Source organism: Labrus mixtus, chromosome 17, assembly GCF_963584025.1.
Source record: "Labrus mixtus chromosome 17, fLabMix1.1, whole genome shotgun sequence".
Classification (NCBI taxonomy): Eukaryota; Metazoa; Chordata; class Actinopteri; order Labriformes; family Labridae; genus Labrus; species Labrus mixtus.
The window spans coordinates 11,648,622-11,664,901 of NC_083628.1; the positions used below are offsets into that span (position 1 = coordinate 11,648,622).

General features: G+C 42.1%; 1 protein-coding gene across 1 annotated transcript in view; it reads right to left on the reverse strand.

Annotated features, from left to right (window-relative positions):
* Positions 1-1,665: 1,665 nt before the first annotated feature.
* Positions 1,666-16,280, reverse strand: part of ric1 (RIC1 homolog, RAB6A GEF complex partner 1) — a 34,301-nt gene continuing 19,686 nt past the window's right edge. The window contains exons 5-27 of the mRNA XM_061061542.1: positions 16,108-16,253; positions 15,788-15,924; positions 14,812-14,903; positions 14,362-14,450; positions 12,941-13,085; positions 12,750-12,798; positions 12,043-12,210; positions 11,728-11,940; positions 11,077-11,115; positions 10,442-10,552; positions 10,239-10,328; positions 9,972-10,132; positions 9,038-9,176; positions 8,823-8,939; positions 8,210-8,617; positions 7,806-8,117; positions 7,487-7,645; positions 6,959-7,095; positions 6,529-6,809; positions 6,166-6,378; positions 5,838-6,015; positions 5,548-5,736; positions 1,666-4,851 (exon numbers count right to left, since the gene is read on the reverse strand). Coding sequence (XP_060917525.1) covers positions 4,533-4,851; positions 5,548-5,736; positions 5,838-6,015; positions 6,166-6,378; positions 6,529-6,809; positions 6,959-7,095; positions 7,487-7,645; positions 7,806-8,117; positions 8,210-8,617; positions 8,823-8,939; positions 9,038-9,176; positions 9,972-10,132; positions 10,239-10,328; positions 10,442-10,552; positions 11,077-11,115; positions 11,728-11,940; positions 12,043-12,210; positions 12,750-12,798; positions 12,941-13,085; positions 14,362-14,450; positions 14,812-14,903; positions 15,788-15,924; positions 16,108-16,253 — 3,892 coding nt within the window. The 3' untranslated portion in view covers positions 1,666-4,532. The remainder of the gene's footprint in view (positions 4,852-5,547; positions 5,737-5,837; positions 6,016-6,165; positions 6,379-6,528; positions 6,810-6,958; positions 7,096-7,486; positions 7,646-7,805; positions 8,118-8,209; positions 8,618-8,822; positions 8,940-9,037; positions 9,177-9,971; positions 10,133-10,238; positions 10,329-10,441; positions 10,553-11,076; positions 11,116-11,727; positions 11,941-12,042; positions 12,211-12,749; positions 12,799-12,940; positions 13,086-14,361; positions 14,451-14,811; positions 14,904-15,787; positions 15,925-16,107; positions 16,254-16,280) is intronic.

Consider the following 16,280-nt stretch of genomic DNA (forward strand, 5'->3'; position numbering starts at 1 on the left):
TAACAATAGAACAAGCAGGCATACTGTTCACTGTGATGGCCTGATTTAGGTGTCTACAGTTTCATGGACAGAAAAAAAAAAAAAAACAAGTGCCTGATGGGAAAAAAATGGAAATATGCTGTAACATTATGAGAGAAAAACACCAGTATGGTCCTGTAATAAAATGCTGCATTCATGCTGCTGCTGTTACTAATAGAACAGAAACACTAACTGATCAGACTGTTTCTTTTTTCACTCCTCTTTTATGTCATGTTATGCATCAGAGGGGAAAGGTTGTTTTTTTTTTTAGCAGAGCAGGAACTGACGTTTTTTTTTTCTGTCTCAGACGTGCTTGAATTCTGAACAATGAATGTGCTTATCTTTGTCACAAAAAAAACGTTTTTTTTTGTCCTGTGTTGCTCTTTAGATTTAACATGTGATGGGGAGACCAAGAGAATTTCAAGTTGCTTTCTACAAAAGTAAGGCTGCGTTCACACTGCAGGCAAAAGTGGCCTGAATCTGTTTTTATGCTGCCTGCTGTGATTCCCCACAGGAGTCTGATAACAGGCCACATTTAAAAAAAAGCAACGTGAACAGCCAAGCAAAACAAATAATCAGAATTGAGCATTAAGGCTTTCAGTGTGAACGCAGCCTTAGTGTCTTTGAGTGACAAAAGCTTTATTAATGTGAATCAATGTTTTCCTGAAAATCTGCAGCAAAGCGATGGCTTGAAAAGCAGTGAAGTCTATATTTCTGTCAGATCATTTCAAGTTGTGGCAGAAATGTGACCCTTTTGTTCGTTCTATCATTTCATGGGGTGACACAAACTGGTTCTAATAAAGAGCAAAGATTTCTTTTTTTTTTTTATTTAGAAGAGGAGACTGCTTTCAGTGTGAGATTAACTTGGGAGACTTTTGACACAAACGCTGTGAAACTGCTCATCAGTCTCCGGTGGTTCGCCCACTGTTAAGACTGCAGTGCACACCCAGTGCTGCTACAGAGCTTATTAACATAGAAACTAAATTCCTACACAGTAACACTTTTCAATACAATCTATGGTATTAATGTCACTCAGTAAAGACTGAGAGGCTGAACAAGTGCTGCACGGATTCTTCTTCTTCTTTTTTCTGCGATAACTCTCACTTGGACGTAGCTTCATCTTCACACTTAGTTAAAAGCGTCTTAACCCCTGCTGTGAAAGGATGTCATGTGTTTTAGTTTTGTCAGCTTTCTTTGTCCAACTTGTTCACTTTGTACCTACGCCCATTTCCCGTACTGTTCAGTTAATGTTCTGAGCGTTAAATACGTTTGTTTTGTTTTTTTACATGTTCCTTTTTGATTGTTTTGACTTTTTAAATACCTGTAACAGTTAAATTTGTCTGCTGATTTTGCTCTTTCTAAAAAAATGCATAATATCCGTCTGTCCATTGGGATGAAGTGATCGTTATGACTGTTGAGGTTGGAATTGATCTGGTTACAGGGTATCCATCTGTTTCATGGACAGAGTTATTTTCCATTATGCAAAAAAGAAAAAGCTTGAATTAATGAACACTTGTACAGAAATTAAAAAGCTTATTACTTTGAGTTGGTTGTATTGTCCTGTATTCAATGTCATTTTATCGCATAAACAAACAAACAGGTAAGTTTACGATAACAAAGAACTCAGCTGTACTTTATGAGGTCAACCATTTTTAAAAATAATTTATTGGTCTGTATGTACAAGGAAAAAAATGAAGTAGAAAACCAAAACTGAATAGAAAAGGCAAATGTACAAGAGAGCATCTTTACATTGCATTGAGGATGTTTGCTGCTCTCGCCCCAGAAATAAAACTTCACTCTGAGTCAGGAAACAGGAAATACTTTTACACTGTACACAGGAGGAGGGGAGGGAGCGCCGTCCACCTCTGAGTGAACGGGACACCCGAGTACCACCAGAAACACCCGACCGCCTGCTCAGAAAAGATCTGTAATATTCATTTCCGTAGGAAACTGTCTTGTATGCTGTCAGCATTAGTTTAGAGTATTCATGTTTATGTTTCAAATGGCAGGGAGGGTTTTGTGTGTTTTTGCCCCCTATGCATAATGAGTCCAACAGTTAAAACAGAAGGCCTCTGGACGTAAAGTCTTTGGTTCATCGTGTTACTGTTTTCAAGTAAAGCTCACAGTGCAGCAACGTCGTGGAGCTGTAGGCTTGTTCAAAAAGGAGACAAAGGGGGCGACAGGATTCATGTTTACATAAGCAACAACAATGTGCTTCATAGTCATTTTGCCCTTTTGATGAATAAAGTGTTCAAAGAAACCGAAAAAAAAAAGCTCTGAAGAATTTAAATTGAACTGAAACCACACACCTAAGTCCTCTCGCAGCGAAACCTCACCTATACAAATGATTTGGTCGATCATGAAAAGCAGAAGCAGAAAACTCTGGGAGCAAAATAAAAAGACAGGAAGTGAAGCACATTAAAAAAATAAAGCTGAGTAACATTTGAATACATTGCACATTATAATACTGTCTGTGATTAACCGTTTAGTGCTTGTGGTACAGAGCCAATACACGACTTTGATTAACTCAATGGGAGGGGGTTATCAGTCATTTAAACAAACTAAGCATCAATTCATTAATTACCACTCAGCTATAATGCCAATAAATAATGGTAAATATGAGGACTAATACCGTTAAAAACAAACTGCATGTCAACACAGTGTGGTACACACACTCAGAAATCCACACAGAAGAACACAAATGCATGTGACAAAAAAAACAAAAAAAAAACAGCGACCATCGTCTCAAGCGGTACAGGGATGTGATATGTTTGTTGATCTGGACGAAAGTAGAAGTCCTTAAGTTGTGAGAATAATATTACACAACCACGGCAAGATACATGTTTGAAGGTACTGACATGTGACCTTAAAAGTCCTGACACGAGTTGAGGTGTTCTGGTACCAAAACCAGTTTTCTGCATCAACCTCCGATTCAGCCTCAAATGCTGCATCAGCGAGAATGCTCGTAAATGCACCGACACACTAACAACTATGTAATGCTAGCAGGATATGTAATGTTTGTCAAAGCTAGCACAATGTCAGCAATCAAGTGTTTTTTTCCATGTGTACTGATGTATTATCACACCACAATCAGAGGGCTCCTCGAGTTTAGGTTTATCAGGAGGTTGACATGATACTGATTACTTCTCACAAAGGATGAATGACGTTCCACAATAAAAGATCAACCTAAATAAACAGGATGGATTTAATCACACAATCTGCCTTGCTGATGATACACAACACATTTTTTTTTTTTTTTAAATCTCCAACATGGAGACTGTAACCCAAATGTGTGTTTCAAAGCCGGATAAAGTGTCACATGATTTGTTTTGTTTTTTTAGAGCGTCTGTTTGAGCCCTTCCCTGCATTAACTACAGCCTTGACCATGCTCACCTCAGGTAGGCGCAACACTAATCTGACCTTCAGGGGACTGGACCATAGCAACTAATAACTAATCAGGTTACTGATCAGTAACTAATCAGTGGTAAAGAAACTGGTCTGCACTCACATCAGTGGATTCTTCTCAGAGGTCGTTTTCTTAGAAATCTTAAGGTCATAGCTTCATTAGAATTACACAGAATTCATACCATGAGTGATTTATTTTTTTGTCAGGGACAAGGTGGTATTTATAGAAAAATAAGGTTTTCTTGTACAATGTTACATTTTTTTGAAAAAGGTATCACAAAATATTTTAAAATCATATGAGGTATGAAAGTATGAAACCCACTCTCCACACAGCACACTTACTCGGACACACTGTTGGTTCATGACTAGAGAGCTTTGTTCTGGGGATGTAGCATGATGGCTATGATCTCACACAGACACGCGCAAACACTCACACACCGAGCACAACACACACACACACACACACACACACACACACACACACACACACACACACACACACACACACACACACACACACACACACACACACACACACACACACACACACACACACACACACACACACACACACACACACACACACACACAGCCTCTGAACTGATTTTTTAAAACTGAAAATAGTTTTTTTTTTGTCGGGTCAAAGTCTCCAGTTGCATTCGAATGAGTGCCAAAGAAATGTTACACACACAAAAAAATGTCTTTCTTGGAAAAAAAAAAATCTTGGTGCCTTTTGTGCTGCTCTACAGCTTCTAAACCACCACAACTCAATATATATATACGCACGGACTGACATGGGTGGTTTTGTCGGCATATTTCGGTAAAATTGGGACTGTTGGAAAGGAACCATCAGACTGGTTGTTGTCTCTCATCGAGGGATGGTGTCTTTTTGCTGATAGGTAGTGTCGCTCTGTCTATAGCGAAGTGTCCACAGGAGTTTTAGTCGACACAAAGGGCACATTTGAAGAGTGGATAATACTGACTGAAGTAAGAACCCGCAGGAGAGGTACTTTCTGTGCACACACCCACACAAAATAAAGTCTGTTTTTCTACTCTCCTCCTGAGGCTCTAAAGTTCACAGGTTAAGAGTCCAAAGGAGGCTCCTGGCTTCAGGACAAGGTGCAGTCGTAGGCTCCCTCCTCCTCTCCCTGCTCCTCTGTCTGCTCAGGAGGACAGTCCTCAGAGGGGGGGCGAGAAAAACCACCCGCAGGCTCGAGGGAGGGCAGAGCCAAGCCGAGCTGAGACACTGCTCCTCTGCTGTCCTCCGCCCGCGGTGCTGCCGCACCTCCCGGGACTTCAGAGCAGCCGAGCTTGGAGCTCTGGCTGCTCGGCTGAAAGGCCTCGGGCTGCACCGGCTCGCCTGCTGCTGAGTCCATCAGCTCCTGCAGCTGTGGCTGGATCAGGTTCAGGAACGGTTTGTAGCCCAGGCTGGAAAAAGAAACAAGATACATTTATTTAAATACAACAAATTCAGATCATTTTATCACTCACAAAACCTATCGGTCAACTATTAACCCCTTACATTTAATCTGAATTCAAAGATGTTAGAAAATTAAAAAATTTGCAGACAAAAAAAATACAATAAACAATAACATGTTACAAGCCAGTACATGACGAAAGGTTAAATAAACAACAGGGATATAAATAAAACACAAGGACTATAATTAAAGCTGGAGTCAGTAGCATTGTACTTTGCATTCAAACTGGGCCCCTCCTCCTGGGCTCATTGCCACCAGTTTTCGCACACTCACTGCAGGAAGTAGTGAGCACGAGGTTCACCCTCGTTTTGGAACGAGCTCTATCTGCTGGCCAGTCACCTAATTATGATGATACTTTCTTCTCTTTGCTGTTACGTACACATTTGACATATTTGCCAGTTTTGAATCACATCCAGTTCCTGAATTGTTGCCACTCCTAAACTCAACGGGCACGCTGTCATTGGCTGGGGGAAACACACCAGCTCCCCGCCCAGAATTGTCCCGTGTGTCATTACTTTGTATAAAAAGCGACCGACAAAATATCTTCTTAATTTTCAGTTTGTTGCTCTTATCAACTGACATAACTGAAAGACAAGCAGGAGAAAGAAATACACGAGGACATGTCCAGGTCAAATGATATACTCACCAGTCAGTGGAGGCCCACGTGTCCACAGCCAATAAGCCGTGTCGAACACTCTGTACAGTTTCTTGGGGAACCTCAGGGCTGTCAAGGAAGCCGATCACCTGCTTTATGACGTTTGCATCCCGCAGGATCAAACCAATCACAACGCACCACTCCAAACAGCCCGCCTCCATAAACACATGAAGGAGATACCTGAAGGAACACGCAGGTTTTAAACAGCGGTTTAGTTTCACTTTAAACATCATCAAGCAGGACTGCAGTGGAATCGTGGGAGGGAGGTTTAGTGATCTCACCTGAGCTGCACCTGTGACTTGTGAGGGCCTTTGTTGGCAAGCTCCATGGAGATGTGCTCAAGCTCGGCCTGACTCAGGCTCAGAGTGGAGGAGTTCTCGTCCACCATCGTCCAATCACCATCCACCACCGAGCTGGTCTCTGTCAGGTCTGTGGCCGAGCCGACGCTGTACTCCTCCACTAGAGGGGGAAAGAAGTGAGGTGGAATAAGTCAGAGGGGAATCAATCTAACATATACTTTGAGGACGGTTACAGAGAGAAAAACCTGATGAACGTCTTCTTTAAACGTATTTATAGTTGGAAAATGATTCATTTGTTAAGTCTGATTACCTTTGTTTGTGAGCAGGGACAGGAACGCATCGTGTGTCTGTGGTGAGTGTTGGTTGGAGTGTGAGGAAGAGGCCGTGTCCATGTCTTTGGGTCGCTGGCCGAGCCCGTCCAGCCACGTGTGATTGGTTGGAGCTGCCTGTGTGGGTGCTGTGTCCATGTCGCTGTTCAGCAGGCTGTCAGCTGACTGCGACTTCAACAGCCGTGTGCTCAGAACTTCAAAGTAACAACAAAGACAGCGTGAAAGATCCAGATGGAGCCGATGACAAAATGCAAACAGCTTAAAACAGAACAAAAATGAAAAGCTTTTTTTTTTTTTTTTTTTAAAGAACAGCTTCTGTATTGTCTTAATCTTGATCCACTCACCCGTGCGACAGCGTCCGTTCTTCAGGGGTGAGCTGAGGCTTCCCGCGGGGTTAACAGGGAAGGGCCAGAGAAAGTCTTTATGGAGTCTCTTCAATGCCGAAACGAAGTCGTCGACGCGGGCCACGCGGTTCCGTTCCCGACACAACCAGCCGATGAGTTCAAAACCAAGCTGTGCGGAGAAGCACCCGAGGTCGCGAAGGCGTACCTGCTCGAGGAGGTGGCGAGCATGACGCCAGAGCATCATGTCAATGTACATGTTCTCTGCACACTCCACATCCCGACTGAAAGAAAATAACATGTAGAGGAGGAGAGAGGGAGTCAGAAAATGAGGAAGTATTTAGGTTTTTCATACAAAACACATACTGGTAACTCACAATCTGTTACCATACACTATGAGCAAGAGTGTGTGTTAGAGTGGATGCATACATACCCTTTAACAGAGGGTCCAGTCGGCATACTGAAAGTCTTCTGCAGGTTGAACTTGCCTGTAGTGATAGAGTCGGCCGACTGCGACAAACTGATGCTGCGATTTCTGAAGAACTCAAAACCTCCGGTTGAACTCGGTTCCTGCAGATAAAGATACACATTTGACTTTGTAACATCAACATCACATTTTGAAAATTATAAAGAAAGATGGCGCTTCAGATTAGCATGAACAACAACAGCTAACTTCATGAAGAAGTGGACAAGCTCTGACGATGGGTTTCTCTTAGTGAATGTTATCAGACATCATTTACAAATGATACTGATAGTGTGCTTAAAAGCTAAAATATGATGTTCACATTTGGAATTAATATATGTATATGTATAGTCATATAGCAGGGATTTTCATGTGATGATTATAAGAAGTAGTTATGGCATTTGAGCTCGGATGAATAAATACAAAATTACTGCATCATTCATCATCATTATGACATTTCCTTGACTGATGTCCTTAGATGGAGTCGAAGTTATTTACCTGAGTGGTGGGTGTGGGGGGCGGAGTCTCCATCTCCCCAGAGCCAATGGCTTTGAGGAATCGGATCATGTGTCGGCAGAGGTCCCACTTGCCCTGCTCGAGTGCTGTGTTGAAGAGAAGAGTGGCGTGCTGTCTGCTCACTGCTGGAACCTCCATGTTCTTTATGGGGAGGAAGGGAACAGACAGATACCAGAAAAATAAAGACACAGAGACTTTATTATATCATGACGTCTGAATTGGAAAATTCAAGTTTTTGATAATTGTCCCTGAGCCAAAACTAGTAAATTACTCTTTATAGATTGCTAACTGAATAGGCTACCTGCAGTATGATGAGATAGGAGGCTGCTGTGTCCAGGTCTTGAGCCATGAGACACTCCTCAAACAGATCTTTAGGGTTTCCCACAGCAGCGAACAGGTAGTTCCACAGGGCATACTCGGTCTTCCTGGCACAGTGGACAATGGTCCGGAGGAAGAGAGGGAATTCTGTGATGAACTTTGCCACGGTGGGCAGCAGAGGGTCGGGGATGGGCTCCCGCGACGTAGCCTCTTCTTCCAGCACGACGTGAACCATGAGCTCCATGACATGGGGGAAGTAGGGGAGGGAGGCACACGACTGAGCCAGCATCAAAGCCTGCAGGAAACAGTATTTTTGGTTGTTTTTCCACCAGTATCACCAGCACTTCTCTATTAAGCTTATATAAGGACTCAGGAGGCTCCACGTACCTGTTCACCAAGGTTGCGAACCAGCAGCTGCCTCAGGATGTGATGGAGGTAGATCTGAGAGGTCCTCTCTACAGTGCAGAAGGGGAACAGCGCCTCCAGTGGCTCGGAGGATCCCTGCAGCCCATCGTAGAGCACAGTCTCATTAGTCGCCCCGAGCACAAGGGCGTCCTCAAACAGCACGGCCAGAGGGTAGATGTTGATGTGGAAAGGCAGCATGATGCGCCTGGAGAGGAAGGTGTGAGGCTTGCGGTGGTCTCTGGGAAACAGCGGCAGCCAGACTTTCATGCCTGCCTCGCCACATGACAACCAAAGGGCCTCCAGCAGGTGGCGCTTCTTCCTGTTGGAGCGACAGGTGGTCCACACATTCTCCACACACTGGGCAAGTACTACAGGAGGACTGAATGGTAGCTAAGGGAGAAAGGAAAAGTATGATAGGTGAACATCATGTCCATGGTTGTTAAAGTGTGAGTTTACTTGCAACATTATGACGAACAGAATCATGTGCAAAGCAATGTACATCATTTCAATTGTAATTATAGTTGCCTGACACACTTTCTTGTCAGCAGTTTAAAATTAGATGACTTCAAATCTGAGGATTTTGTTTTGGACTCACCAGCTTCTTGTTGTTGGCGGGCGTCTCCTTGTCTCGTACCTGCGGTCCTGAACGATCCCTCTGCAGCATGATCAACTGGCCAGCCAGGTTCAACATGATGCTCTCTGCCATGCAGGCCTGAGATGTGGACACACGGGAGCACAAAAGATGAATGCACCTTCATCCAAAGATAGAGTACAGTTCACAGTACGTAGGTTTATGTGCTTCTTTGTTACCTGCTGCGGTGCTTTCAATGTGATCCCGGTCTCTGTGCGTACAGAGGTGAGAGTGACGGAGACCACAAGGGCAGGGTGAGGGATGTAGCGAGACATCGACACCTCCTGCAACAACTCCACACTGGCTGTCGGGTGGGGACTGAAACATCAGATAGAAGATATTGAAATTCGGTTAAAACATAAATGCACATAGAAAAAAAGACAAAGACTTAGAGGAACAGGTTCAGTGTAAAACAGCTCTTAGAATTAGAAGCAACAGATTTGGACTGCTTAGCAGAATGCCGGTTTCTCAGAATGAATAAGTCAATTCTCAAAATGTTGTCAAAGAACTCAATCCTGCATAGTAAAGTATTTCTTTAGATTTCTAAAATACATTAAGATAATATTCTTGACTGGAAAACATGACAGATCTAAAAAAGTTACCATTCTGAACTAGTTTGGAGGTTTACAGGCAGTCCGTCAGTCCATGATAAAACGCTTATGTCAGCCAGAATTAAAGCTGAGCCCTAGATTCGTCATGTGACAGGTTTTTACAAGGCTTCCACATAAAGCCTCTTTCCCAAGGGAAATGTGGCTCACTAACAATATGATCTAAAACTATTATGACTACTGGTGCCAAGGATTTCCCTGTGAAAAAAACAAAACACTGTGCTGACCCTGAAGAACTGTGTCCAATCTAGACTTGGTGCAGTAATCTCTGGATAAAATAATTGATTATGAGCTCTCAGAATTTGGATTTGTGATGTGAGGAATGTTGGTAAATCTGAACTTGGGTAAAAAAAAAATGGCAGAAACAATGGATTAAGATTTAAATTGGAAAAGTAATCTAAAACAAGGCATGACAAAAAAGGGAAGATATATCAAGTAAATAAACAGGCAGATTATCCTTTGGAATAGATTATTGTCAGTTTTTCTGATGTTAAGGCTTAGATACCTGTCGTTCCTCCTCTCGATGCTGTAGAGGCAGATGGAGCAGTCGGCTCTGAATAGGATGACCATGTCCCTGAAGACATTGAGCAGCAGAGTGTCTGAGTGCAGCTTTGTGACGGATGCGAAGGCGTTGTCCAGGTTGGTCGAGCGCTGATAGAGTCTCAACTGGTGTCAACAGAGAGAGGACAGAGGGACATTTAACAACATGAACAAAAATAAGTAGATAGATTTATAAGACACATGTTCAGAGTGAGTGTTGCTTCAGTGTCACCTGCTCTTGCTGGTCTGTAAAATTGTAACAAGCCACCACTACAAAGTCTTTCCACCACGCCAGACCTCCAGTTACTGTCATGTTCTGCTCCTACAGCGAGAGAGAGAGAGAGTGAGCGAGAGAGACAGTTAGACAGAGAGACATTAGTAGGTGCAAGTGTAGACAATTACCATGAGCAAAAAATCTCTATCAATCTCACATACCTGTGTAATATTTCCAAACAGCTTCCATTTTCTTGTGTATAAGGAGTAGTGTGCAAAGCCCCGCCTCCCTGCTACAGCCATGCACTGGCCTGCTGAGTCTATGGCTGCAAACTGCACACAAATACACACATGCATAAGGCAAAACATCAAGTATTTACACTAAATACAAAAACAAATAAAAAATCTTAGAGCTTTATAGGCATTTATATTGACTATCAGCATAGCAAATATTATCACAATATTATCATAACAAGTCTGTTGTGCCGCCTTTCAGAGGTTGCACTTTAAGGCAGGTTTTATTTTTCTGGGTCCTACCGCTTAGTTCAGTAATATTTCTGCTTATCTACACACACTTGTGAACTCAGCATAATCATTTTGCTTTGTAAACATCGTTGCTCTGTACACTCGGTGATATCTCGGGCCTGAGTCTGAGAAAACATGAGGCGCCTTGAAATGTTAACAATTGTTAAGAGATTGTTCAAGCAACGGGTGCCAACTGAATGTGTCCCATACATGACATCGCTTTCAAAGCTAGAACGCTAAGAACATACAAATAAGTGAGAGCTTTAAAGATGTTCAATTCAGGTTTTTGTAAGAGACATTGAGACCGGTTAGCCAAATTCCCCCACACTTACCCGTATAGGCCAGTTGCTCTCTAGGTATGTGCTGTGGATCTAAAGGAACAAACAAAATGAAATGAGAAACCCAAAAATTGAAGTACGCTAGATACCTATAACACTATCTATCTATCAGTATCTATCTGCATCACTGTGATATAATCTTTATTTATTATAGTCTTCAATGATGCAGAAAATAGAACGCAGAACATGAGGTTGCCCTCTTTGCCAAAGTGATTTAGTTTTATTCAGCTCCAGCTTCATCTAATACAGGATGAGCGCAGACAAAAGGGGAGAAGCAACGAGCTGCTGCCACTTTAAACGTCATGCTATAAACATCCAAATCATTAATCTAATATGATGCAATGCAAAAAGACACTGTGACATTTGTAAATGATTACAGGTTATATAATATGTAATTCAAGCCTTTGATAATTTGATACAAGATTGATTTTTCTAGGCTTTGGGATATTATATTGACAAATGAGACATTTTTAATGCCCCTATAGGCGGTAGTACATTAACCAGTGATGAAAAAAAGTGTTCTTTGCAGCCCTTAAAGCCTCTGTTGCTTAATCTACAAGGATGAAAGTGCATGTTTTACAGGGACATACAAAGACATCTGAATCTGCTGACTACATCTCAATCGAACTGATGTGACGTCCTTACCTGGACCACGTGCCAATGCTTGTGTCCCAGTAAAGTGCTGAGTCCCTGAGAGAGAGAGGAGTCTGGGTTGGGGGGATGGTGCATCGGGCTGCCCTCACGTGGGTGTAGATGTGTGTGCGCGTGTGTGTCAGAGGTGCTGTTGACCTGTGTGGGGTCACCACAGGTCAGGTAGAGGCGGTCTTCACCATGGAGCAACACCTGCTCCTGGTTACTCTGTACAGCGGAGAGAGGAGCAAATAAAGTAGTGAGTTGTTTAATTCAATTGGGGTTTAAGATGTGTGTCATTCACAGAGCTGACGATGTGCTTCCTCTCACCGTGCAGGGGTTCACTGTGAGGGCAGACTTGATGAAGTGAAACTGAAGTATGCCTGCCTGAAGCGAGGGCTGAGGAGGTGAGTCCATCTCCTCCTCCTCCTCCGTCTGCCTTTTCTTTTCCTGTATGTGAGGGAGCACCCACAGGTGGTAGCCCTCTGCTCCCCAGCTCTGGGAAGAAAAATGTGGTCAGTAAGCAGAATGGTATTAAATACCATCGCCTGTACACAGTCTGATATGGAACTAATCTCAGTGATGTCACCAATGATCATTTTTAGCCTGTTGTTCCCAAACGTCTTCTGCCCGGCCCTGCCCCTCAAACACATGGACATATATCTACATAAATTAAACACAATGTCAGTCACACTCTTTGTTAACAAATTCCTATATATTTTAGAATTAATCTCAAACACTGGCTGCAAAAAGTTCAGAAAAGCACATCAGTGTGTGACAACAAACTGAAAAAAACTACCACGCCACTTTAAAAGAGGAAGCTAGTAAAAGTGATACTGCGACATGAAACATCCTGATTCATGACACCTGGTGTACATTCATTTTCAGCCATTTACATATACTTGGAAGTCATCTCACATTAGTTGCCATGCTTTGCTCGCAATGACAAACAGTTAGCATTGTTTTTGTTAGGCCTGTTTATGTCTATAAACAGTTTTTTTACACTCTGATGAGCAGTAACAATAACAGTCACTCACCATAGAGCTGATTTTAATTGGGTCCTTCTTGGTACCATCAGAACGATACCTGAGGGGAGGATGCAGGAAGGACAGTGTTAGAACAAAAATATGGATTTATTTATAAAAGTGTGTATGATTAAATATACGTGTTTGTGTGTGTGTGTGTGTGTGTGTGTGTGTGTGTGTGTTGTGTGCGTGTGCATACTTACGCAAAGTCCTCGCCCAGAGTGCAGATGAGGTGAGCTCCAAAGACGCTCCACAGCGATAGGCCACCACACTCCCATGTAACCATGGCAACGCTAAAGTCAGGTGACCAACGGATGAGCTTGACTGGGCCTGTCTTGTTGTAGATGTCTGAACAGGTAAAGTATGCAGAGAAGTGATGAGTTCACAAAGCTTATGGTTACGTTTTTTCGACTAAATGCTTTTGGAAAAGGTGCTGAAAGAAATATTTAAGTATATTCTCACACTGATACTGAAAAGCAAAATATACTATGCTCATTTTTATCACAACAAAACCACTCATCTCAGTTAGCTACCAGGAGATTTTTGACTGTTTTTTTTATTTAATCTAGACTAGAGCAAAAGCGGACACAAAATGTGACTCTGGAAACAACTCTGGAAGCAGCTCCATAAGGTGTTTTTTTTTTAATGCAGTCCTTTACCTTCTAATCTGCTGCAGGCTAACTACATAATAAACAGTTTTCTTCACATGAATAATGGCTCTCTCTACAGCACAGCCTTTTGATTTAAACCACAGCTTCATTTACACTGGTCTTTGTTTTTGGGATGAGAAATTAAGACATAAATGATTGAGATTATCCCCATTGGAATATCCCACACACGCTGAGAATTGAAGATGAACATTATGTGAAGAAAGTCTATGGTGTGTGTCAACATCTTAAGTGTAAGGAAGGCAGAGAATTCAGGGTTTCTGAAGAGTTTTTAAGAGCTTCTACATACCAAACAGAATTCAATATATTATCACAAAACTTATGGCTAAAGCATTAAAGTAAAGTTGTAAACCAGCAGTGATGGTAGGGCTTAAATATTATTTTACAATTAATGACATATATTCTTTCAGCACTTCATAGAATTACATGATAATAATTCATATTAATGTCATAAATTATATCATAGCAACCTTGGTGGAGATAACAGAAATTGATCCATGGAATATCCATTCAACTTAGTTTCTTTCTTTTCTTGCTGAACAGCTTTGCACACAGACAACCTCTTGTTTGAACAATCATTCAATAAGTTGCATCAAGCTGAGACATTAACACTTTTTAAATAACTAATGGTAACTATCTCACTAATTTTCTGATTTCGACACAAACATTTTTTTAAAGACTTTTTAAGATTTACATATACTCTGGAAACAGAAGGACCCATTTTTTTAAATTGTGTGCCAATGTGTCAGTTCCACCACTAGGGGGAGCTAACTCATCACAGTCTGACTGAAACAGATGTGAACTAAAGGGAAACACAGGCATGTGGACCCCAGAGAGGGACAACTGAAGGAATGCAAGTTATCTCAAAGAGGAATTTGTGTAGCTGCTTGACACAGAGAGACACAAGAAATAGGAGAGGGGAGAAGAAAGAGAAATGGGAAGCATATTAGAGCTACCTGGGTAGTGTTTCGGAGTGAGCTCCAGTTTGTGGGAGAGCTGCATGGACCCTGTAGTGGTGTCTATCATGTAAACCAGCACTGAGCCGCTGTAATGAAAGCAAACAATCATTTTTGTTTCCTCCATGAACAGTCTGATTTTATGTTCTTCTTTCTCTTGTTTACTGGAGAATGCTGTTACACAGAGAAAAAGTTGTAAAAAAAAATACAAAAAAAATGAGGTGAGGACAAATAGTGTGATGCAAAGTGGAAAGGAAATTCCAGCAAACCTGGCAGGTTACACAAGCACACACTAGGTCGACCTCTGCAAACATAAACTGACAGATTCTCACTCTGGACACACACCACATGGACAGCAATCAATCTCTGTAACACTTGGATGCAAACAAACACACGGCTAAGGTTTTCTTTCCAACACTGTACTGTAAAGATGCAGACAGAGACACGTACCTGGCACACCCAAAGGCCATCAGTCTGTACTTGTTGTTGACAGCCACACAGGTGCCATCAGTGACGTCTGCTGCCCAGACACCCTGCAGCTGCTGCACACACACACACACAAGAAATCTTAATGAGTATGTAAGAAGGGCCTCCATTATAACATCAGTTGCAAGTCAGGAATGATCTGTATTAATTAGTTATTTATAATGAAAACTCTAAAGTAGAGAATGAGCACAGTATGGTCATGATTTAAATTGAACGTTTCTATCTGGACTCATTTCTATCGTTAGGTTTGACAGAAGATAAAAAAAAACAACTTGTGCAGATGATTTTTGCTTTGCGTTAAACAGTTATTGTGCAGCCCTGTTTTTAAAATCAGAAAAATGTGTTGACCTGAACATGTTGCATCATCTGTCTGGAATTCCTGTTTTCTCTGTAATGGTTCATGTCTTTCTTCTCTTCTGAGAAAACTAAGGTTACTGCTGCTCATGTCATTTAATTATCTTTGTTTACACCAACAACAAAAAAAGGAAGCAGGAGCTTTATCTCAAACTTGTTAAACATGACAAAGCTTTTGCACTTTGCCTCTATTGATCGACTAAATATACCATTAGCCTTTATGCCTGTTATGTAACTGACACTCAACACGTTTTTTTCCACACAGAAATACCTGAGATTATGTCTTGATAATAGATTCAATTAACTAGAACAGTAGAACAAAGCCGGCTTATCACAGTCATTAAAGTCTGTGTAAAATGTAGTTATTTCCTGGTTTAAAGAAGTCTGTGATGGATCCCCTGTTATTTGGTCGGATGATGTCATATGTTGTAGAGCTGCCAGCTATCTGCAAGTCTTGTAAAGAGAACTCAGAGAATTACATCAGTGTGCTAAGACCTTTTTTTAAAATAAAAATCCATTTAAATCCCCTTTAGTAACCAATGTGTGTATTTTAAAATCAGCAGTGTGTGTCTGTTAGTGCTCTTACATCTGCTGTGATGTTGTTGCTGAGCGGTGTGATAAAGCCCAGGCGACCGTCACTCAGTACCACAGCGAAGCCGTCCAGGGTCACACAATACTCCATACAACGGATATATGCTCCCTCCAGGTCCAGAGAGGGACCACCTTAACAGACACAGACACACACACACATGGAGGTTGAGTGTTCAGTACATAAAATATAATCTAGAGGTTAAGAAAGACGTAGCGTATGTGTTCTTCAAAAAAACATTGGAGTTTATTCTGTCAACTGGAATCATGTCCCCTTTCTTCTACTGTGTTTGTCTTTGAGTGGGGGTCTTCTCTAACCTCGAGCAGACTGCAGGTCTAGCGAGAAGGGGATCGTAGTGAGGCAGATAGCCTTACGTCCGTTGCTGCCCAGCCCGTCCCAGTGCAGCACGTGGAGGTATCCGTCTGCCGTACACACCAGCAAGTCCTCCTGTAGGGACTGCAGACTGGTGGGGAAGTAAACCCAAACACAG